Source organism: Pleurodeles waltl, chromosome 7, assembly GCF_031143425.1.
Source record: "Pleurodeles waltl isolate 20211129_DDA chromosome 7, aPleWal1.hap1.20221129, whole genome shotgun sequence".
Classification (NCBI taxonomy): domain Eukaryota; kingdom Metazoa; phylum Chordata; class Amphibia; order Caudata; family Salamandridae; genus Pleurodeles; species Pleurodeles waltl.
Genome location: NC_090446.1, coordinates 432,268,540 through 432,293,092, shown reverse-complemented (window position 1 = coordinate 432,293,092; position 24,553 = coordinate 432,268,540). Strand labels below are relative to the sequence as shown.

The 24,553-nt window shown below is 49.6% G+C and overlaps 1 protein-coding gene across 8 annotated transcripts in view; it reads right to left on the bottom strand.

Moving 5' to 3' along the window:
• The window catches only part of EIF2S2 (eukaryotic translation initiation factor 2 subunit beta), a 327,902-nt gene that overhangs the window by 262,256 nt on the left and 41,093 nt on the right, over positions 1 to 24,553 (bottom strand). For all 8 annotated transcript variants that reach the window (XM_069243957.1, XM_069243950.1, XM_069243954.1 and 5 more), the window contains exon 3: positions 14,041 to 14,144. In XM_069243957.1, coding sequence (XP_069100058.1) covers positions 14,041 to 14,144 — 104 coding nt within the window. The remainder of the gene's footprint in view (positions 1 to 14,040; positions 14,145 to 24,553) is intronic.

The following is a 24,553-nucleotide window of genomic DNA, read 5'->3' as shown; positions in this document are numbered from 1 at the left end:
GCACAGAGTCCAAGGGTTCCCCTTAGAGGTAAGATAGTGGCAAAAGTAGATAATACTAATGCTCTATTTTGTGGTAGTGTGGTCGAGCAGTAGGCTTAGAGGGTAGTGTTAAGCATTTGTTGTACACACACGGGCAATAAATGAGGAACACACACTCAAAGACGTACTCCAGGCCAATAGGTTTATATATTGAAAAATATATTTTCTTAGTTTATTTTAAGAACCACAAGTTCAAGATTTGCAGATAACACTTTAAATGCAAGTTACTTCACTTAGATACTTTAGGAACTTTGAATAAAAGCAATATCATATACAGGGGTGTGGGGGGACACAAATAGGCACACAAAACACACCCTCAGCGGCACAGGGGCGGCCGGGTGTAGTGTGCAAAGCAGGTGTCTGGTTTTGTATTGGTTTCAATGGAGGGACCCGGGGGTCACTCTAGCGGTGCAGGGAGGCACGGGGGGGCTTCTCGGGACAGCCAACACCTGGGCTAGGTAGAGGGTCACCTGGGGGTCACTCCTGCACTGAGGTTTGGTTCCTTTAGGTCCTGGGGGCTGCGGGTGCAGTGCTGGTTCCAGGTGTCAGGTCCCTTGTTTCAGGCAGTGGCGGTCAGGGGGAGCCTCTGGATTCTCTCTGCAGGCGTCGCTGTGGGGGTTCAGGGGGGGGGGGGGGGGTCATCTCTGGCTACTCACGGGCTCACAGTTGCTGGGGAGTCCTCCCTGTGGTATTTGTTCTCTGGATCTTGGGCCGGGGGGGTCAGGTGCAGAGTGTGAAGTTTTACGCTTCCGGCAGAAAACGTGCAGTCTTGGAAAGTTGCTTCTTTGTTGCAAAAAAGTAGCTGGTTTTGAGCAGGGCCGCTGCTCACTGGAGTTTCTTGGTCCTTTAGTCCAGGGCAGTCCTCCGAGTCTTCAGAGGTCGCTGGTCCCTGTTGGATGAGTCGCTGGTTGCAGGTTTTCAACTCTGGAGACAGGCCGGTAGGGCTGGGGCCAAAGCAGTTGTCACCAGTTGTCTCTGCAGGCTTGTAGGTCCAGCAGTCCTTCTTTGTAGTTCAGGTTGCAGGAATCTGATTTCCTGGGATCTGGGGTGCCCCTAAATACTGAATTTAGGGGTGTGTTTAGGTCTGGGAGGGCTGTAGCCAATGGCTACTGTCCTTGAGGGTGGCTACACCCTCTTTGTGCCTCCTCTGTGGGGAGGGGGGCACATTCCTAATCCTATTGGGGGAAATCCTCTAAACTCAAGATGGAGGATTTCTAAATGCAGGGGTCACATCAGGTCAGGACACTTTAGGGGCTGTCCTAACTGGTGGATGACTCCTCGTTTTTCTCATTATCTCCTCCAGCCTTGCCGCCAAAAGTGGGGCCGTGGCCGGAGGGGTGGGCATCTCCACTAGCTGGGATGCCCTGGGGCGCTGTAACAAAAGGGGTGAGCCTTTGAGGCTCACCACCAGGTGTTACAGTTCCTGCAGGGGGAGGTGAGAAGCACCTCCACCCAGTACTGGCTTTGTTCCTGGCTACAGAGTGACCAAGGCACTCTCCCCATGTGGCCAGCAACAAGTCTAGTGTGTGGCAGGCTGGCAGAAACTGGTCAGCCTACACTAGAAGTCTGATTGGTATTCAGGGGCATCTCTAAGATGCCCTCTGGTTGTATGTTACAATAAATTGCACACTGGCATCAGTGTGCATTTATTGTGCTGAGAAGTTTGATAGCAAACATCCCAGTTTTCAGTGTAGCCATTATGGAACTGTGGAGTTCATGTTTGACAAACTCCCAAACCATATACTCTTATGGCTACCCTGCACTAAGGTTTTGCTTAGACACTGTAGGGGCATAGTGCTCTTGCACATATGCCATCACCTGTGGTATAGTGCATCCTGCCTTAGGGCTGTAAGGCCTGCTACAGGGGTGACTTACCTATGCCACAGGCAGTGTGAGGCTGGCATGGCACTCTGAGGGTAGTGCCATGTCGACTTAGTCATTTTCTCCCCACTAGCACACACAAGCTGTGAGGCAGTGTGCATGTGCAGTTTTCAGAGTCTACAATGTTTACCTGTAAGGAAATGCCTCCTTGGCATGGTTACCTCCTAACTTTTTGCCTTTGCTGATGCTAAGTTGTGACTGAAAGTGTGCTGGGACCCTGCTAACCAGGCCCCAGCACCAGTGTTCTTTCCCTAACCTGTACATTTGTTTCCACAATTGGCACACCCTGGCATTCAGGTAAGTCCCTTGTAACTGGTACCCCTGGTACCAAGGGCCCTGATGCCAGGGAAGGTCTCCAAGGGCTGCAGCATATCTTATGCCACCCTGGGGACCCCTCACTCAGCACAGACACACCAGCTTGTGTGTGCTAGTGGGGATAAAAAGGCTAAGTCAACATGGCACTCCCCTCAGGGTGCCATGCCAACCTCACGCTGCCTATGAAGTATAGATAATTCACCCCTCTAGCAGGGTGCACTATACCACAGGTGAGGGCATAAGTGCATGACCACTATGCCCCTACAGTGTCTAAGCAAAACCTTAGTGCAGGGTAGCCATAAGAGTATATGGTTTGGGAGTTTGTCAAACATGAACTCCACAGTTCCATAATGGCTACACTGAAAACTGGGACGTTTGGTATCAAACTTCTCAGCACAATAAATGCACACGGATGCCAGTGTACATTTTATTTTAACATACACCCCAGAGGGCACCTTAGAGGTGCAAAGCCTGTACTGGGTGGAGGTGTAGGAAAGTACCATCTTGCCTGGCATGTTACCCCCATTTTTCACTGTATATATGTTGTTTTAGTTGTATGTGTCACTGGGACCCTGGTAACCCAGGGCCCCAGTGCTCATAAGTGTGCCTGAATGTGTTACCTGTGTAGTGACTAACTGTCTCACTGAGGCTCTACTAATCAGAACCTCAGTGGTTATGCTCTCTCATTTCTTTCCAAATTGTCACTAACAGGCTAGTGACCATTTTTACCAATTTACATTGGCTTACTGGAACACCCTTATAATTCCCTAGTATATGGTACTGAGGTACCCAGGGTATTGGGGTTCCAGGAGATCCCTATGGGCTGCAGCATTTCTTTTGCCACCCATAGGGAGCTCTGACAATTCTTACACAGGCCTGCCACTGCAGCCTGAGTGAAATAACGTCCACGTTATTTCACAGCCATTTTACACTGCACTTAAGTAACTTATAAGTCACCTATATGTCTAACCTTTACCTGGTAAAGGTTAGGTGCAAAGTTACTTAGTGTGAGGGCACCCTGGCACTAGCCAAGGTGCCCCCACCTTGTTCAGAGCCAATTCCCTGAACTTTGTGAGTGCGGGGACACCATTACACGCGTGCACTACATATAGGTCACTACCTATATGTAGCTTCACAATGGTAACTCCGAATATGGCCATGTAACATGTCTATGATCATGGAATTGCCCCCTTTATGCCATCCTGGCATAGTTGGCACAATCCCATGATCCCAGTGGTCTGTAGCACAGACCCTGGTACTGCCAAACTGCCCTTCCTGGGGTTTCACTGCAGCTGCTGCTGCTGCCAACCCCTCAGACAGGCATCTGCCCTCCTGGGGTCCAGCCAGGCCTGGCCCAGGATGGCAGAACAAAGAACTTCCTCTGAGAGAGGGTGTGACACCCTCTCCCTTTGGAAAATGGTGTGAAGGCAGGGGAGGAGTAGCCTCCCCCAGCCTCTGTAAATGCTTTGTTGGGCACAGAGGTGCCCAATTCTGCATAAGCCAGTCTACACCAGTTCAGGGACCCCTTAGCCCCTGCTCTGGCGCAAAACTGGACAAAGGAAAGGGGAGTGACCACTCCCCTGACCTGCACCTCCCCTGGGAGGTGTCCAGAGCTCCTCCAGTGTGCTCCAGACCTCTGCCATCTTGGAAACAGAGGTGCTGCTGGCACACTGGACTGCTGGCCAGTGCCACCAGGTGACGTCAGAGACTCCTTGTGATAGGCTCCTTCAGGTGTTGCTAGCCTATCCTCTCTCCTAGGTAGCCAAACCCTCTTTTCTGGCTATTTAGGGTCTCTGTCTCTGGGGAAACTTTAGATAACGAATGCAAGAGCTCAGCCGAGTTCCTCTGCATCTCTCTCTTCACCTTCTGCCAAGGAATCGACTGCTGACCGCGCTGGAAGCCTGCAAACCTGCAACATAGTAGCAAAGACGACTACTGCAACTCTGTAACGCTGATCCTGCCGCCTTCTCGACTGTTTTCCTGCTTGTGCATGCTGTGGGGGTAGTCTGCCTCCTCTCTGCACCAGAAGCTCCGACGAAATCTCCCGTGGGTCGACGGAATCTTCCCCCTGCAACCGCAGGCACCAAAAAGCTGCATTACCGGTCCCTTGGGTCTCCTCTCAGCACGACGAGCGAGGTCCCTCGAATCCAGCGACTCTGTCCAAGTGACCCCCACAGTCCAGTGACTCTTCAGTCCAAGTTTGGTGGAGGTAAGTCCTTTCCTCACCTCGCTGGGCTGCATTGCTGGAAACCGCGACTTTTGCAGCTACTCCGGCCCCTGTGCACTTCCGGCAGAAATCCTTTGTGCACAGCCAAGCCTGGGTCCACGGCACTCTAACCTGCATTGCACGACCTCCTAAGTTGTTCTCCGGCGACGTGGGACTTCTTTGTGCGACTTTGGGTGAGCACAGTTTCACGCATCCTCGTAGTGCCTGTTTCTGGCACTTCTCCGGGTGCTACCTGCTGCTGAGAGGGCTCCTTGTCTTGCTCGACGTCCCCTCTCTCTCCTGGTCCAATTTGCGACCTCCTGGTCCCTCCTGGTCCACAGCAGCGTCCAAAAACGCTACCCGCACGATTTGCAGCTAGCAAGGCTTGTTGGCATTCTTTCGGCGGGAAAACACTTCTGCACGACTCTCCACGGCGAGAGGGATCCGTCCACCAAAGGGGAAGTCTCTAGCCCTTTTCGTTCCTGCAGAAACCTCAGCTTCTTCTGTCCAGTAGAAGCTTCTTTGCACCCGCAGCTGGCATTTCCTGGGCATCTGCCCATCTCCAACTTGCTTGTGACTTTTGGACTTGGTCCCCTTGTTCCACAGGTACCCTAGATTGGAAATCCACAGTTGTTGCATTGTTGGTTTGTGTCTTTCCTGCATTATTCCTCTAACACGACTATTTTGTCCTTAGGGGAACTTTAGTGCACTTTGCACTCACTTTTCAGGGTCTTGGGGAGGGTTATTTTTCTAACTCTCACTATTTTCTAATAGTCCCAGCGACCCTCTACAAGGTCACATAGGTTTGGGGTCCATTCGTGGTTCGCATTCCACTTTTGGAGTATATGGTTTGTGTTGCCCCTATCCCTATGTTTCCCCATTGCATCCTATTGTAACTATACATTGTTTGCACTGTTTTCTAAGACTATACTGCATATTTTTGCTATTGTGTATATATATCTTGTGTATATTTCCTATCCTCTCACTGAGGGTACACTCTAAGATACTTTGGCATATTGTCATAAAAATAAAGTACCTTTATTTTTAGTATAACTGTGTATTGTGTTTTCTTATGATATTGTGCATATGACACTAAGTGGTACTGTAGTAGCTTCACAACGTCTCCTAGTTCAGCCTAAGCTGCTCTGCTAAGCTACCATTATCTATCAGCCTAAGCTGCTAGACACCCTATACACTAATAAGGGATAACTGGGCCTGGTGCAAGGTGCAAGTACCCCTTGGTACTCACTACAAGCCAGTCCAGCCTCCTACAGGAGGTGCTTCACACCTCCCCCTGCAGGAACTGTAACACCTGGCGGTGAGCCTCAAAGGCTCACCCCCTTTGTTATAGCACCCCAGGGCACTCCAGCTAGTGGAGTTGGCCGCCCCCTCCGACCTGAAGGATCCGAACTCCAGTGCAGGAGCGACCCCCAGGAGGCCCTCTCCCTTGCCCAGGTGGTGGTTACCCCAAGGAGCCCCCCCCCCCCCCCCCCTCCTTGCCTGCATCGCTGAAGAGACCCCTTGGTCTCCCATTGCTTTCTATTACAAACCTAATATCTATTTTAAAAGTGGACACAGTGCAATTTTCACAGTTCCTGGGGGAGGTAAGTTTTTGTTAGTTTTACCAGGTAAGTAAGACACTTACAGGGTTCAGTTCTTGGTCCAAGGTAGCCCACCGTTGGGGGTTCAGAGCAACCCCAAAGTCACCACACCAGCAGCTCAGGGCGGGTCAGGTGCAGAGTTCAAAGTGGTGCCCAAAACGCATAGGCTAGAATGGAGAGAAGGGGGTGCCCCGGTTCCGGTCTGCTTGCAGGTAAGTACCCGCGTCTTCGGAGGGCAGACCAGGGGGGTTTTGTAGGGCACCGGGGGGGACACAAGCCCACACAGAAATTTCACCCTCAGCGGCGCGGGGGCGGCCGGGTGCAGTGTTAGAACAAGCGTCGGGTTCGTAATGGAAGTCAATGAGAGATCAAGGGATCTCTTCAGCGCTGCAGGCAGGCAAGGGGGGGCTTCCTCGGGGAAACCTCCACTTGGGCAAGGGAGAGGGACTCCTGGGGGTCACTTCTGCAGTGAAAGTCCGGTCCTTCAGGTCCTGGGGGCTGCGGGTGCAGGGTCTTTTCCAGGCGTCGGGACTTAGGTTTCAGAGAGTCGCGGTCAGGGGAAGCCTCGGGATTCCCTCTGCAGGCGGCGCTGTGGGGGCTCAGGGGGGACAGGTTTTGGTACTCACAGTCGTAGATTAGTCCGGGGGTCCTCCCTGAGGTGTTGGTTCTCCACCAGCCGAGTCGGGGGTCGCCGGGTGCAGTGTTGCAAGTCTCACGCTTCTTGCGGTGAGTTGCAGGGTTCTTTAAAGCTGCTTCTGGAAACAAAGTTGCAGTCTTTTTGGAGCAGGTCCGCTGTCCTCGGGAGTTTCTTGTCGTCGAAGCAGGGGCAGTCCTCAGAGGATGCAGAGGTCGCTGGTCCCTTTGGAAGGCGTCGCTGGAGCAGAGTTCTTTGGAAGGCAGGAGACAGGCCGGTGAGTTTCTGGAGCCAAGGCAGTTGTTGTCTTCTGGTCTTCCTCTGCAGGGGTTTTCAGCTAGGCAGTCCTCCTTGTTGTTGCAGGAATCTAATTTTCTAGGGTTCAGGGTAGCCCTTAAATACTAAATTTAAGGGCGTGTTTAGGTCTGGGGGGTTAGTAGCCAATGGCTACTAGCCCTGAGGGTGGGTACACCCTCTTTGTGCCTCCTCCCAAGGGGAGGGGGTCACAATCCTAACCCTATTGGGGGAATCCTCCATCTGCAAGATGGAGGATTTCTAAAAGTTAGAGTCACCTCAGCTCAGGACACCTTAGGGGCTGTCCTGACTGGCCAGTGACTCCTCCTTGTTGCTTTCTTTGTTCCCTCCAGCCTTGCCGCCAAAAGTGGGGGCCGTGGCCGGAGGGGGCGGGCAACTCCACTAAGCTGGAGTGCCCTGCTGGGCTGTGACAAAGGGGTGAGCCTTTGAGGCTCACCGCCAGGTGTTACAGCTCCTGCCTGGGGGAGGTGTTAGCATCTCCACCCAGTGCAGGCTTTGTTACTGGCCTCAGAGTGACAAAGGCACTCTCCCCATGGGGCCAGCAACATGTCTCTGGTGTGGCAGGCTGCTGGAACTAGTCAGCCTACACAGACAGTCGGTTAAGTTTCAGGGGGCACCTCTAAGGTGCCCTCTGGGGTGTATTTTGCAATAAAATGTACACTGGCATCAGTGTGCATTTATTGTGCTGAGAAGTTTGATACCAAACTTCCCAGTTTTCAGTGTAGCCATTATGGTGCTGTGGAGTTCGTGTTTGACAGACTCCCAGACCATATACTCTTATGGCTACCCTGCACTTACAATGTCTAAGGTTTTGTTTAGACACTGTAGGGGTACCATGCTCATGCACTGGTACCCTCACCTATGGTATAGTGCACCCTGCCTTAGGGCTGTAAGGCCTGCTAGAGGGGTGTCTTACCTATACTGCATAGGCAGTGAGAGGCTGGCATGGCACCCTGAGGGGAGTGCCATGTCGACTTACTCGTTTTGTCCTCACTAGCACACACAAGCTGGCAAGCAGTGTGTCTGTGCTGAGTGAGAGGTCTCCAGGGTGGCATAAGACATGCTGCAGCCCTTAGAGACCTTCCTTGGCATCAGGGCCCTTGGTACTAGAAGTACCAGTTACAAGGGACTTATCTGGATGCCAGGGTCTGCCAATTGTGGATACAAAAGTACAGGTTAGGGAAAGAACACTGGTGCTGGGGCCTGGTTAGCAGGCCTCAGCACACTTTCAATTGTAAACATAGCATCAGCAAAGGCAAAAAGTCAGGGGGCAACCATGCCAAGGAGGCATTTCCTTACACATTCCATTTTTTTTGTATATGGTTTGTGCTCCCTCTAGGGTCACTATTCGTTATTACTGTTTGCACTGTTTTCTAACCGTTACTATGCCTATTTCTGATTACTAGTGTATATATTTAGTGTATTACTTATCTCCTAAGGGTAGGTTACCTGTCTAGTATTTTTTCATGTGTTTAAGTGCTGTGTGACTACAGTAGTTTTGCATTAGGTTTGCATGTCTCCTAGATAAGCCTTGGCTGCTCATCCACAGCTACCTCGACAGCCTGGCTTCCTGACACTGCCTACACATCACTAAGAGGGGCCTGGACCTGGCATAAGGTTTAAGTACCATAGGTACCCACCACACACCAGGCCATCTTCCTACAATGCTTAACACGACTCCCTGATAAGCCCAACATCTCGCCCACACTACCACAAATAGCGCATTAGGCTAATGTATTTCTGCCTCTGCAAGCCTTTGGGGATCCTCTGGACTCTGCACAGTGCACTTAATTTTATACCTACAGCAAGTGACTGAATTCGCTTCTCGGTGTTAACTGGGGATGCTATTGCTGGGACCAACGAGCATTCACCTTGAGCACACATCGGTCACTGTTCCAGTGGTGGTTTCCGCAGGTCACTTCAGTGCCCTCTCTTCGTGCTGCAGCTGTAGTCCAGGACCTGTTGTCTGTGACGTCTTTTTTGTGCCTCTTCTTTGTAAGTGAGACCTAACTTTCTGGTGCCAGGGGAGCCACTTAAAACCTAGTTTTAGTGAGCATTCGAGGTGAGGGGGGGGGGGGGGAAGAGAAGGTGGCCAATGGGCTACTGGTCCACATGGCTATCCCACCCATGGAGGGACAACTTCCTGGGGGAGCGGGTCACTTTCCTACCCAGAATCCACTAAACTTAAGGGTTGCCAAAATGGCAGAACTCCTTTGGCTGTCCAGACCCCTTAGGCCACCCTAAAGGTATGGCTAGCCTTTTGGGGGTGTACGCCACCTGCATAGCTAGTTTTCCCAACTGTTGGGCTGGACAGGGCGGGAAGGGCTTTGCCTTCCAACGGCAGACAGGTAATTACATTTCAAGGGCAGGTGAAGCCTTTGAGGCTCACCAGCCTGGGAGGGAGGAGGTCTGACCTCCTGCCTGCCCAAGCCCTTTGTCTACATCCTGTAGAAGTGCTAGAACGACCAGCAGGGGGCAGACTCTTGTCTGCGTCTGCCAAGAGAGCCTACCAAAACAGCACACTGCTTGCTAACTTGGTGGGAACCCTTTAACTGTGTCACCTGGGCACATTCTAATCCTGAGCATGGACATATCGGCCAGGCTATCATGGACCTGGACATCTGTGAGCTGCCCAGATGGAACCCCAATTAGTCGTGGTAGCATTACTTTTTAAATGCTATCACAGAGTCATATATGCTCATGCATACATGTCCTCACTCATAATACAGTGCACCCTGTCTCCTGGACTATAGGAGGCCTGCCACAGGGGTGACAGTGCTATGGGTATTAAAGGGACTGCCTGCATTTGGTGTGGTCCCTTCCTCACTGTGCACTAAGACTCTTGCAGCAAGCAAGGCTTGTCTGCTCCTGCTTCAAGGGATTTTCAGGCTCTGAGCAGCCTCAGCCCCCAGCACTTCATTCTGCCAAGCACAGTCTCCTCTCTGCTGCTCCAGCAACATGTTACGCCTCTTCAGGTGTGCTGACTGGGCCTCACTGTGACTTACTGTGCCTGCTACCAGTGGGATGTCTGTGGGGGCTGCAACTGCTTCTGCTGGCTCTCCTGATTGCGGAGGGTCAGCCTGGACTCCCTCCAAGGGTTGAGTGCTCTGGACCCTGCTGGTCCTCTTCAGCCTTGCAACTATTTTTGTGCTTCTTCTCGTCTTTGCCAAGGCTTGTTGGTGCTTCTCCTAACCACTGACCAACGGCAACCGGATAGCCAACGTGTGTAGGAGGCTGGGCTGGCTTGTAGTGAGTACCAAGGGGTACTTGCACCTTGCACCAGGCCCAGTTATCCCTTATTAGTGTATAGGGTGTCTAGCAGCTTAGGCTGATAGATAATGGTAGCTTAGCAAAGCAGCTCAGGCTGAACTAGGAGACGTGTGAAGCTACTACAGTACCACTTAGTGTCATATGCACAATATCATAAGAAAACACAATACACAGTTATACTAAAAATAAAGGTACTTTATTTTTATGACAATATGCCAAAGTATCTTAGAGTGTACCCTCAGTGAGAGGATAGGAAATATACACAAGATATATATACACAATAGCAAAAATATGCAGTATAGTCTTAGAAAACAGTGCAAACAATGTATAGTTACAATAGGATGCAATGGTGAAACATAGGGATAGGGGCAACACAAACCATATACTCCAGAAGTGGAATGCGAACCACGAATGGACCCCAAACCTATGTGACCTTGTAGAGGGTCGCTGGGACTATTGGAAAATAGTGAGAGTTAGAAAAATAACCCTCCCCAAGACCCTGAAAAGTGAGTGCAAAGTGCACCAAAGTTCCCCTAAGGACAAAATAGTCGTGTTAGAGGGAGAATGCAAGGAAAACACAAATCAGCAATGCAACAACGATGGATTCCTGTCTGAAGGTACCTGTGGAACAAGGGGACCAAGTCCAAAAGTCACAAGCAGCTCGGAGATGGGCAGATGCCCAAGAAATGCCAGCGGTTGGTGCAAAGAAGCTCTTACTAGGCTGAAGAACTGTGAATACTGCAGGAACGACAAGGGCTAGAGACTTCCCCTTTGGAGGATGGATCCCCCACGCCTTGGAGAGTCGTGCAGAAGTGTTTTCCTGCCGGATGGACGCCAACAAGCCTTGCTACACGCAAATCGTGCGTTTGGCGTTTTTGGACGCTGCTGGGGCCCAGGAGGGACCAGGAGGTCGCAAATTGGACCTGCAGAGAGAGGGGACGTCGAGCAAGACAAAGAGCCCTCACTGAAGCAGGTAGCACCCAGAGAAGTGCCAGAAACAGGCACTACGAGGATGCGTGAAACGGTGCTCGCCGAAGTTGCACAAAGGAGTCCCACGTCGCCGGAGACCAACTTAGAAAGTCGTGCAATGCAGGTTAGAGTGCCGTGGACCCAGGCTTGGCTGTGCACACAGGATTTCCGCCGGAAGTGCACAGGGGCCGGAGAAGCTTGCAAAGTCGCGGTTCCCAGCAATGCAGCCCAGCGAGGTGAGGCAAGGACTTACCTCCACCAAACTTGGGCTGAAGAGTCACTGGACTGTGGGGGTCACTTGGACGGTGTCGCTGGATTCGAGGGACCTCGCTCGTCGTGCTGAGAGGAGACCCAAGGGACCGGAGATGCAGCTTTTTGGTGCCTGCGGTTGCAGGGGGAAGATTCCGTCGACCCACGGGAGATTTCTTCGGAGCTTCTGGTGCAGAGAGGAGGCAGACTACCCCCACAGCATGCACAAGCAGGAAAACAGTCGAGAAGGCGGCAGGATCAGCGTTACAGAGTTGCAGTAGTCGTCTTTGCTACTATGTTGCAGGTTTGCAGGCTTCCAGCGCGGTCAGCGGTCGATTCCTTATCAGAAGGTGAAGAGGGAGATGCAGAGGAACTCGGCTGAGCTCATGCATTCGTTATCTAAAGTTTCCCCAGAGACAGAGACCCTAAATAGCCAGAAAAGAGGGTTTGGCTACCTAGGAGAGAGGAAAGGCTACTAACACCTGAAGGAGCCTATCACAAGGAGTCTCTGACGTCACCTGGTGGCACTGGCCACTCAGAGCAGTCCAGTGTGCCAGCAGCACCTCTGTTTCCAAGATGGCAGAGGTCTGGAGCACACTGGAGGAGCTCTGGACACCTCCCAGGGGAGGTGCAGGTCAGGGGAGTGGTCACTCCCCTTTCCTTTGTCCAGTTCCGCGCCAGAGCAGGGGCTAAGGGGTCCCTGAACCGGTGTAGACTGGCTTATGCAGAATTGGGCACATCTGTGCCCAACAAAGCATTTCCAGAGGCTGGGGGAGGCTACTCCTCCCCTGCCTTCACACCATTTTCCAAAGGGAGAGGGTGTCACACCCTCTCTCAGAGGAAGTTCTTTGTTCTGCCATCCTGGGCCAGGCCTGGCTGGACCCCAGGAGGGCAGATGCCTGTCTGAGGGGTTGGCAGCAGCAGCAGCTGCAGAGAAACCCCAGGAAGGGCAGTCTGGCAGTACCAGGGTCTGTGCTACAGACCACTGGGATCATGGAATTGTACCAACAATGCCAGGATGGCATAGAGGGGGCAATTCCATGATCATAGACATGTTACATGGCCATATTCGGAGTTACCATGGTGAAGCTACATATAGGTAGTGACCTATATGTAGTGCACGCGTGTAATGGTGTCCCCGCACTCACAAAGTTCAGTGAATTGGCTCTGAACAATGTGGGGGCACCTTGGCTAGTGCCAGGGTGCCCTCACACTAAGTAACTTTGCACCTAACCTTTACCAGGTAAAGGTTAGACATATAGGTGACTTATAAGTTACTTAAGTGCAGTGTAAAATGGCTGTGAAATAACGTGGACGTTATTTCACTCAGGCTGCAGTGGCAGGCCTGTGTAAGAATTGTCAGAGCTCCCTATGGGTGGCAAAAGAAATGCTGCAGCCCATAGGGATCTCCTGGAACCCCAATACCCTGGGTACCTCAGTACCATATACTAGGGGATTATAAGGGTGTTCCAGTAAGCCAATGTAAATTGGTAAAAATGGTCACTAGCCTGTCAGTGACAATTTGGAAAGAAATGAGAGAGCATAACCACTGAGGTTCTGATTAGCAGAGCCTCAGTGAGACAGTTAGTCACTACACAGGTAACACATACAGGCACACTTATGAGCACTGGGGCCCTGGGTTACCAGGGTCCCAGTGACACATACAACTAAAACAACATATATACAGTGAAAAATGGGGGTAACATGCCAGGCAAGATGGTACTTTCCTACAACGTGGGACACGATCTGCATCGCTCCAAGGACAGCTCTTCAGCTCTTGCGCTGCACAGCTGGTGTTCTTCCCCCGTCGACCTGGTTCTGCATCCACAGAAGGGTAGGAAGTGGCTCCTGCCACGACCAGACACTCTTCTACCATAATCTGCCTTTGGTTTTTTTCAGTCTTGTCCAGGTGTTGCACAATCCCCTTTTAGTCCCCCTGTTAGTCCTTGCAACTCTCTATGGTCGCAGTGCCGGGGGTCCACTCAGAAGCTCACCTCTTGGGGATCCTGGTTCTTCCAGTTCATCTCCAACTACACCACATCCATGGGTGGGGGACCTAGCCTGCATTCCGATTTCTTAATATATAGTTTGGTCCTCCCCAGGGCCCTCACTATTTTCTACCATTATTGCCAATTTTTGTTGTTTCTATGCTAATTGCTACTGTGTACATATATAGTGTGTACTTACCTCTAATTGTTTTTCGTGTGCCTTGGGGGGGGGGGGGGAGGGGGGCGGCCTGCAAGTATTCTTGTGTGGTGTTACTATAATAAAGTACCTTTATTTCTGTAACACTGCAGTTCTTTCATGTGTGATAAGTTGCTGTGCTACTACAGTGGTATTGCATAAGCTTTGCATGTCTCCTAGATAAGTCTTGGCTGCTCATCCACAGCTACCACTATAGAGCCCTGCCTTACTAGACACTGCCTACACTTAACTAATAGGGGTTGCCTGGACATGGTATAAGGTGCCAACCACATAGGTGTCGACCACACACCAGGCCAACTTCCTACACTAAACACCAGGAAAAACCATCCTCCCTCTATTAGATCACTCACACTAACCTTCACACCTTCCTCCACCTCATCAATGTCAAACATTTTCTTTGTTTTCTTCTTTTTTTTCTTCTGATTAAAAAAGTTCAGGTCATCCAAATCATCAGCTGCATCTGGAAAACCAAAATAACGTCATCAGAAACAGTGTATCAGAATGACAGTGCAACTTGAACAAAGACATTAATGTAGTAGGAAACTGCAGCACAACATGCAAAGTGATGTACTTAGTATCACCATTTTCTTCAGGGTCGAAATTAGGACTTATTATAACAGTTTGAACACTGGTGTTAACCAAAACATAGTATGCTTTGTGGAACCTGGATTCCACTAAATTCTCTGAGTGCACATGGCGTACAGTACCTATAGCAATGACAGTTGCCAATCCCAATAGGTTAAAAGTAGCCCGAATTGTGCTTCTCACCATCAACAAAATTGGTAGACTATACTTTCAAATTTGAGTGTCTTCAACAGTGCTATTACCCATTTCATTTATGTACTTAAAAACAAATTACTTACCTACAGTCTAACAGTGTAGCCTGTTGATTCCTCACCTTGTGCATGCCCTCAGATGCCAGACTATCTTGAGATTTTTTTTTTTCTCAGCAATTTCCCTGCCCACCAGTAGGTGACATAGTTCAGCTCAGAGTCTGGTCCCTCCTACCCCGGAATGGATGTCAGCGACAATATAACCACCTCCTCTGTGGGCCTACTTTAGATTCTTTATAATATATTTGTGCGCCATTAAACGTAGACACCTTGGGAATCAGATTGTGCTAGTGTGAACATCCCCAAATTGGAATATTGAGTATGGACCAGAACCTTCCATTCTACAGACCTGGGAGTTGGTGAGCAATCTGCGGTTCAATACACTATCCACCAGAAAGTGTTACTAAACGTAACTTGTTCTTCCGATGAATACTCGCAGATTTTTCTCTTTATTTAGGGATACCAAAGCAGACACAGGTGGTGTGTCTGTCTAAAGGCTAAAACCAAAAAATCCTGCAGGAGCGACCAGGCAAAATGTCCCTCCAGCCGGACCTGGCAAAGCGTTGTGTGAACTGACGTCTACGTCACAGCCTGGCAGCTGCCCAAAACAGGCAGTCTGTGTGCCAGTGAAGTGGTAGAGACGCTGGCTCTGGTGGAATGTGCCAGTAGGCCTTCAGGATTTTGTTTCTTGGACAGTCCATAGCAGGTTTTGATAACCACTGGCAAAACCAATAGTTCTCGTCTATGCAAGAGCTACTGACTATGTGTTTTAGTCATGCTGTTCAGCATGGCATGGCAGAGAGACGTAGCCATAAGAGTATATGGTCTGGTAGTCTGTCATGCACGAACTCCACAGCACCATAATGGCTACACTGAAAACTGTGAAGTTTGGTATCAAACTTGTAAGGAAATGCCTCCTTGGCATGGTTGCCCCCTGACTTTTTGCCTTTGCTGATGCTATGTTAACAATTGAAAGTGTGCTGAGGCCTGCTAACCAGGCCCCAGCACCAGTGTTCTTTCCCTAACCTGTACTTTTGTATCCACAATTGGCAGACCCTGGCATCCAGATAAGTCCCTTGTAACTGGTACTTCTAGTACCAAGGGCCCTGATGCCAAGGAAGGTCTCTAAGGGCTGCAGCATGTCTTATGCCACCCTGGAGACCTCTCACTCAGCACAGACACACTGCTTGCCAGCTTGTGTGTGCTAGTGAGGACAAAACGAGTAAGTCGACATGGCACTCCCCTCAGGGTGCCATGCCAGCCTCTCACTGCCTATGCAGTATAGGTAAGACACCCCTCTAGCAGGCCTTACAGCCCTAAGGCAGGGTGCACTATACCATAGGTGAGGGTACCAGTGCATGAGCATGGTACCCCTACAGTGTCTAAACAAAACCTTAGACATTGTAAGTGCAGGGTAGCCATAAGAGTATATGGTCTGGGAGTCTGTCAAACACGAACTCCACAGCACCATAATGGCTACACTGAAAACTGGGAAGTTTGGCATCAAACTTCTCAGCACAATAAATGCACACTGATGCCAGTGTACATTTTATTGCAAAATACACCACAGAGGGCTGGAGGGAACAAAGAAAGCAACAAGGAGGAGTCACTGGCCAGTCAGGACAGCCCCTAAGGTGTCCTGAGCTGAGGTGACTAACTTTTAGAAATCCTCCATCTTGCAGATGGACGATTCCCCCAATAGGGTTAGGATTGTGACCCCCTCCCCTTGGGAGGAGGCACAAAGAGGGTGTACCCACCCTCAGGGCTAGTAGCCATTGGCTACTAACCCCCCAGACCTAAACACGCCCTTAAATTTAGTATTTAAGGGCTACCCTGAACCCTAGAAAATTAGATTCCTGCAACAACAAGAAGAAGGACTGCCCAGCTGAAAACCCCTGCAGAGGAAGACCAGAAGACGACAACTGCCTTGGCTCCAGAAACTCACCGGCCTGTCTCCTGCCTTCCAAAGAAACTCTGCTCCAGCGACGCCTTCCAAAGGGACCAGCGACCTCTGAATCCTCTGAGGACTGCCCTGCTTCGACGACGACAAGAAACTCCCGAGGACAGCGGACCTGCTCCAAAAAGACTGCAACTTTGTTTCAAGAAGCAGCTTTAAAGAACCCTGCAACTCCCTGCAAGAAGTGTGAGACTTGCAACACTGCACCCGGCGACCCCGACTCGGCTGGTGGAGAACCAACACCTCAGGGAGGACTCCCGGACTACTCTACGACTGAGTACCAAAACCTGTCCCCCCTGAGCCCCCACAGCGCCGCCTGCAGAGGGAATCCCGAGGCTTCCCATGACCGCGACTCTCTGAAACCTAAGTCCCGACGCCTGAAAAAGACCCTGCACCCGCAGCCCCCAGGACCTGAAGGACCGGACTTTCACTGCAGAAGTGACCCCCAGGAGTCCCTCTCCCTTGCCCAAGTGGAGGTTTCCCCGAGGAAGCCCCCCCTTGCCTGCCTGCAGCGCTGAAGAGATCCCTTGATCTCTCATAGACTAACATTGAAAACCCGACGCTTGTTTCTACACTGCACCCGGCCGCCCCCGCGCTGCTGAGGGTGAAATTTCTGTGTGGGTTTGTGTCCCCCCCGGTGCCCTACAAAACCCCCCTGGTCTGCCCTCCGAAGACGCGGGTACTTACCTGCAAGCAGACCAGAACCGGGGCACCCCCTTCTCTCCATTATAGCCTATGCGTTTTGGGCACCACTTTGAACTCTGCACCTGACCGGCCCTGAGCTGCTGGTGTGGTGACTTTGGGGTTGCTCTGAACCCCCAACGGTGGGCTACCTTGGACCAAGAACTGAACCCTGTAAGTGTCTTACTTACCTGGTAAAACTAACAAAAACTTACCTCCCCCAGGAACTGTGAAAATTGCACTAAGGGTCCACTTTTAAAGTAGCTATTTGTCAATAACTTGAAAAGTATACATGCAATTGAAATGATTCAAAGTTCCTAATGTACTTACCTGCAATACCTTTCAAACAAGATATTACATGTTAAATTTGAACCTGTGGTTCTTAAAATAAACTAAGAAAATATATTTTTCTATAACAAAACCTATTGGCTGGATTTGTCTCTGAGTGTGTGTACCTCATTTATTGTCTATGTGTATGTACAACAAATGCTTAACACTACTCCTTGGATAAGCCTACTGCTCGACCACACTACCACAAAATAGAGCATTAGTATTATCTCTTTTTACCACTATTTTACCTCTAAGGGGAACCCTTGGACTCTGTGCATGCTATTCCTTACTTTGAAATAGCACATACAGAGCCAACTTCCTACAAAACTTCTCAGCACAATAAATGCACACTGATGCCAGTGTACATTTTATTGCAACATACACCCCAGAGAGCACCTTAGAGGTGCCCCCTGAAACCTTAACCGACTATCCGTGTAGGCTGACTAGTTTTAGCAGCCTGCTACACACCAGACATGTTGCTGGCCACATGGGGAGAGTACCTTTGTCACTCTGTGGCTAGTAACAAAGCCTGTACTGGGTGGAGATGCTTATCACCTCCCCCTGCAGGAACTAACACCTGGCGGTAAGCCTCAAAGGCTCACCCCCTTTATTACAGCACCCCAGGGCATTCCAGCTAGTGGAGTTGCCCGTCCCCTCCGGCCACGGCCCCAATTTTGGCAGCAAGGCCGGAGGAGATAATGAGAAAAACAAGGAGTCGTCACTGGCCAGTCAGGACAGCCCCTAAGGTGTCCTGAGCTGAGGTGACTGACTTTGAGAAATCCTCAACCAACCAGGGAGGAGGCACAAAGAGGGTGTAGCCACCCTCCGGGCTAGTAGCTATTAGCTACTAATCCCCCAGACCTAAACACACCCCTAAATTCTGTTTTAGGGGCTCCACAGAACCTAGGAACTCAGATTCCTGCAACCTAAGAAGAAGAGGACTGCTGAGCTGAAAAACCCTGCAGCGAAGACGGAGACACCAACTGCTTTGACCCCAGCTCTACCGGCCTGTCTCCCCACTTCTAAAGACACTGCTCCGGCTACGCTTTCCACAGGGACCAGCGACCTCTGAAGCCTCAGAGGACTGCCCTACATCTAGAATGACCAAGAACTCCAGAGGACAGCAGCTCTGTTCACCAAAGACTGCAACTTTGAAACAACAGGCGTTTCCCGCCGGAAGCGTGAGACTTGGCACTCTGCACCTGACGCCCCCGGCTCGACTTGTGGAGAACAATCACTTCAGGGAGGACTCCCCGGTGACTGCGAGACCGTGAGTAGCCAGAGTTGACCCCCCTGAGCCCCCACAGCGACACCTGCAGAGGGAATCCCGAGGCTCCCCCTGACCGCGACTGGCTGCTTCAAAGACCCGACACCTGGCAAAGGCACTGCATCCGCAGGCCCCAGGACCTGAAGGATCCGACCTCCAGTGCAGGAGAGACCCCCAGGTGGCACTCTCCCTTGCCCAGGTGGTGGCTACCCCGAGGAGCCCCCCCCCCTGCCTGCATCGCTGAAGAGACCCCTTGGTCTCCCATTGCTTTCTATTGAAAACCCGACGCTTGTTTGCACACTGCACCCGGCCGCCCCCGTGCCACTGACGGTGTACTTTCTGTGCTGACTTGTGTCCCCCCGGTGCCCTACAAAACCCCCCTGGTCTGCCCGCCGAAGACGCAGGTACTTACCTGCTGGCAGACTGGAACCGGGGCACCCCTTCTCCATTGAAGCCTATGCGTTTTGGGCACCACTTTGACCACTGCAGCTTTCCCTGGGACCAGCGACCTCTGAATCCTCAGAGGACTGCCCTGCTTCCAAGAGACCAAGAAACTCCAGACAACAGCGGCCCTGTTCAACAAAGACTGCAACTTTGCATCCAGAGGAGCAGATTTAAAGACCCCTGCAATCCCCGCAAGAAGCGTGAGACTTGCAACACTGCACCCGGCGACCCCGACTCGACTGGTGGAGAACCAACACCTCAGGGAGGACCCTCCGGCGACTCCGAGACTGTGAGTAACCAAAGTTGTCCCCCCTGAGCCCCCACAGCGACGCCTGCAGAGGGAATCCCGAGGCTTCCCCTGACCGCGACTGCCTGACTCTAAAATCCAGACGGCTGGAAAAGACCCTGCACCCGCAGCCCCCAGCACCTGAAGGATCGGAACTTCAGTGCAGGAGTGACCCCCAGGAGGCCCTCTCCCTTGCCCAGGTGGTGGCTACCCCGAGGAGCCCCCCCCTTGCCTGCCTGCACCGCTGAAGAGACCCCTTGGTCTCCCATTGAATTCTATTGAGAACCCAACGCTTGTTTGCACACTGCACCCAGCCGCCCCCGCGCTGCTGAGGGTGTACTTTCTGTGTGGACTTGTGCCCCCCCCCCGGTGCCCTACAAAACCCCCCTGGTCTGCCCTCCGAAGACGCGGGTACTTACCTGCTGGCAGACTGGAACCGGGGGAACCCCCTTACCTCCATTGAAGCCTATGCGTTTTGGGCACCACTTTGAACTCTGCACCTGACCAGCCCTGAGCTGCTGGTGTGGTGACTTTGGGGTTGCTCTGAACCCCCAACGGTGGGCTACCTTGGACCCCAATTTGAACCCCGTAGGTGGTTTACTTACCTGCAAGAACTAACATTACTTTACCTCCCCCAGGAACTGTGAAAATTGCACTGTGTCCACTTTTAAAACAGCTAAATGTGTTTTATGTAAAAAGTATATATGCTATTGTGATTATTCAAAGTTCCTAAAGTACTTACCTGCAATACCTTTCAAATGAGATATTACATGTAGAATTTGAACCTGTGGTTCTTAAAATAAACTAAGAAAATATATTTTTCTATACAAAAACCTATTGGCCTGGAATTGTCTCTGAGTGTGTGTTCCTCATTTATTGCCTGTGTGTATGTACAACAAATGCTTAACACTACTCCTTTGATAAGCCTACTGCTCGACCACCCTACCACAAAATAGAGCATTAGTATTATCTCTTTTTGCCACTATCTTACCTCTAAGGGGAACCCTTGGACTCTGTGCATACTATTCCTTACTTTGAAATAGTGCATACAGAGCCAACTTCCTACATTCTCCATCTGCACCTCATCTTGATCCTGAAGTACTAAACGACAATGTTACATACTCCATAATTCCTTGTTCTAACCGTTTTTCCTCTCTGGCCCCCCAAGTTCTGGAAAATCCTTTATTAATTTCCACGACTGTCACATATGGAGAGTGTTCCTTCACTAAATGACTTGCCAGCACTGGTGTTTAGCCCCAAGAATGAAATAGGTGAGCTGAAATCTTTCCTGCTTGAAATCACTACTCTTCTCAAAGGCAAATTTCTTCTGCCTATTGGCGAGCCCAAGCCAAACTCTACAACATCCAAACACCCATATGTAAGAATTGTTTCCTCAACTGAGCCCCTGCCACCGCCATTAAGCGCAGCAGCCTTTATGGAAGGGCAGCGCTCTTATAGCCAGAATATGTCCTCTTTTGAACGTAATATTCCTCTTCCTTCTAATGTCCCTCCTAAATGGGACACTACTAAAGCTTCCTGCCAACATTTTAACCCAACTAAGAACAATTATATTATATACACATATATATATATATACATATATATACACATATATATACACATATATATACACATATATATACACATATATATATACATATATATATACATATATATACACATATATATACACATATATATACACATATATATATACACATATATATATACACATATATATATACACATATACATACATATATATATATATATATATATATATATATATATATATATATATATATATATTGTCCCACCTTTGCCCCCCCCCAATACACGAGAAGATAAAGCCTCACTAGCCAATAAGGCCTCGCATTGGCTAAGACACGTTAGAGGATGTGGCTCAGTCATCCACGATGACATTTTATCTGCCGAACGAGCAAATGGTCTTCCTGGTTGTCGAGACTTTATAAAACGTAATTTCAAATATTCCTATCTGGTAACAGGTCTTCAAGATATGGAAGCACGCAATATAAATAGGAAGTCATCTGCTATTTTTCTCAGCGCCAGTCACCCCACTGATGGCCATATGAAGCCAAACTTTCCCTCTAGAACAGCCAATTGGGTCTCAAGCTGTTCTTCAGACCATCGAGATTTCAGGCCATCAAGCCATCAGGCCTCAAAAGGTGTATCATCTGACCTTGCCCTAAATGACAAGCTCTGGTCCTACTTTTAGTGCCCAACCAGCATCCGATTTCGATCTTCAGGGGGCCACCTCTGACATTGACTGACTATACTCTACTAATTCCTGCGTCTCCATTCCTAGTCCAGACCGACGGGCTACAGGCTCCTCATTCTATCCACCTAGTCCAGGTGCTGTTTCCCCTTTGGGTTCACAACTTGTTAACATCAATAAATTTACAAATCCACTTATGGAGAAGCTTATTGACAGCGACCTTCCAGATGACACACTCATCAAATCAAGCTGCTCTGCTGCCCAGACACCAGCAAAACTTTTGTCCTGGAATGTGGCTGGCATCAATGGCAAACTCGCAGACAATGAGTGGGGGGCATTTGTTGAAAATTTTAATGTATTTATGTTTTAGGAAACATGGGCCAAAAACTGCACATATAGACAGGGGTTTAGTTCTTTTTTTAAACCGGCTATGCCGTCTTTAGCAGGTAGGGCAGTAGGGGGCTTATGTACTTGGGTAAAATCGACAGAGGTGGGAGGAATAAAGGAGATATATGTGGACTCCCATGACATTTTGGCTATTGCTATCCAACCAATCTCAGGCTCCCCTGTTCTGTGTATAAACATTTACAGCAGGCCGGGACCCTCTAACAATTGCTCTACTATTATTGAGCTATTAAACACTCTAATCTCAGATTTTCGTCTTAAATACTATATTATAATAGCAGGGGTTTTTAATGTCCAACTTGAATTCAATTTAGACCTTATAGAGGTTATGCATCCTGAAGATAGTGTATGGAACATTCCTCCCCATTCCATCCAGCAAAACTCATACAAACCTAGCGTTAGGGCAACGCAGGTAATAGATCCTATGATACCACATGGTCTCCGTCTTGGTAATGGCCGTTTTCCAGCTGACACCCCTGCAAGACCAACCTTTTTTAGGGGTCCTTATAGTAATAAACTAGATTACATTTTCTTTGATTTAAGAGTTTGGCACTACATACTAGATGTGTAAGTGGACAATCGACACACTAGTGATCATGCCCCTCTACAGATTACGTACAAGAGACCTCTTTTAGCAGGAGCCGTATTCCTTTCTGCTTTTCCTGCTGTTATGGAGTTGTCTAGCAACAGGCACACGGTAAGATGGGACTCTTTTGAGAAATCGAACAAGCTCCGAGAAAAACTGTGTGCTTTAATTTCTTCTCACCAGTTATTTGACCATAGTCTTACCTTTTCTCCAATCGAAGTTACGTCCATTCATTTGGACCTCTTTACTACCCTGAAAGAGTTGTTTTCTAAACGTGCAAGGCCGTTGACTAACTCTTGTCCCCAACCTTGCTCCAAATGGTTTAACAAGAGGTGTAGAGAGGCTAAAAATACCCTGGTTAGTGTTTTAAGGACAGACTAGGTATTATCAATGCTAGACGTAATTATGCTTTTATATGTAATAAGAGCAAACATGAGCATAAAGAGGAGCTTTGGAGCGACCTATTTGAGGCAGCTAGGGCTCACGACTCCAAACGATTTTGGCTTTTGGTATCTCGCAGTGACCAGAACCGAGCCCCTTATTTGGAGTCCCATATTACTCCTGATGCCTGGCTTTCCCATTTTAAAGAACTGTATAGCTCTCCACTGGCCCTCGATGCCCCAAGTTTGGGACAGCTGACAACATCTCATTCGCCCGCGTCCTCTTTGCCTTTTTTTTTTTTTTTTTTTTTTACACTGAATGAAACTGCCTAGGCCATCACTGCCCAAAAAGCAGCGAAGGCCCCTGGGTCGGATGGGATCCCTTCCGATAGGTTTAAAGCGGACCAGAACACCTGGAACCCGTATATTAATAGGCTCTCTAATGCCATTTTGACTACCAGATCCTACCGTGACTCATGGAAAGAGGCAATTATTGTGCCCATTTATAAGAAAGGAGAGAGGAATTTCCCGGGAAACTACAGACCCATCAGCCTCCTTGACAATCTCCAGAAAATATTTTGCCATCAATTGTTGAGTAGGCTGAGTAAATGGATAGTGGAAAACCAAATTTTAAACCACCTCCAAGCGGGCTTCAGAGAAAAACAAATCAGCACAATAGACCAGATATTCCGCTTTATTTCTATTAAATGGAAAGTAGTTGATGTGAATTCAGGCCACCTATTTGTAGCATTTGTTGACCTAAAATCAGCTTCCGATCTGGTACCCAGCAATAAATTGTGGGAGGTCTCGTCTAAAATGGGAGTTCCTTGCCCTATTTTAAATATCATCAGAGATCTCTATACTGGTAATTGTGGTAGAATCAGATGGGGTCGGCAAGGCGAACTAACTGAAAAATTTCCCACTGCTCGTGGCGTGAGGCAAGGCTGTGTACTCACCCCTACCTTATTCCTCCTCTTTACAAAATGCATGCATTCCGTATCTTATGGAGTGCTCTAATGATGCCCCAAAATAGGAGGGCAGAAGATCCCCTGCCTCCTATTTGCTGATGACACCTTGTTGATATCCCAAACAGCTATAGGTCTCACAACCCTGCTTTCGAGGTTTATGGCCTTTTGTAACGATCACGGCCTGGAAATCAACCGATCAAAAACTAAGTGTATGGTGTTTGGGGATAAAAAAGGTAGGATGCGGCGCCCCATTTATTTAGAGGGCGCCGCATTGGAAAGAGTTGGCGATTTTGAATATCTAGGCCTGAAACTAGAAGATTCGCACAAATGGCATTCTCATCTCCAGAAAGCAAATTTCCGTTTGAAACAACGGACGAGCGGTATTGTAAGATTTGCAGCTAGATCTCCTAGCTTTGCCGTGACAGCCGCAATCAAAATCTACAAATTACAAGCAAGGGGGGGAGCCCTTTATGGAGCCGAACTGTGGGGCCACTGT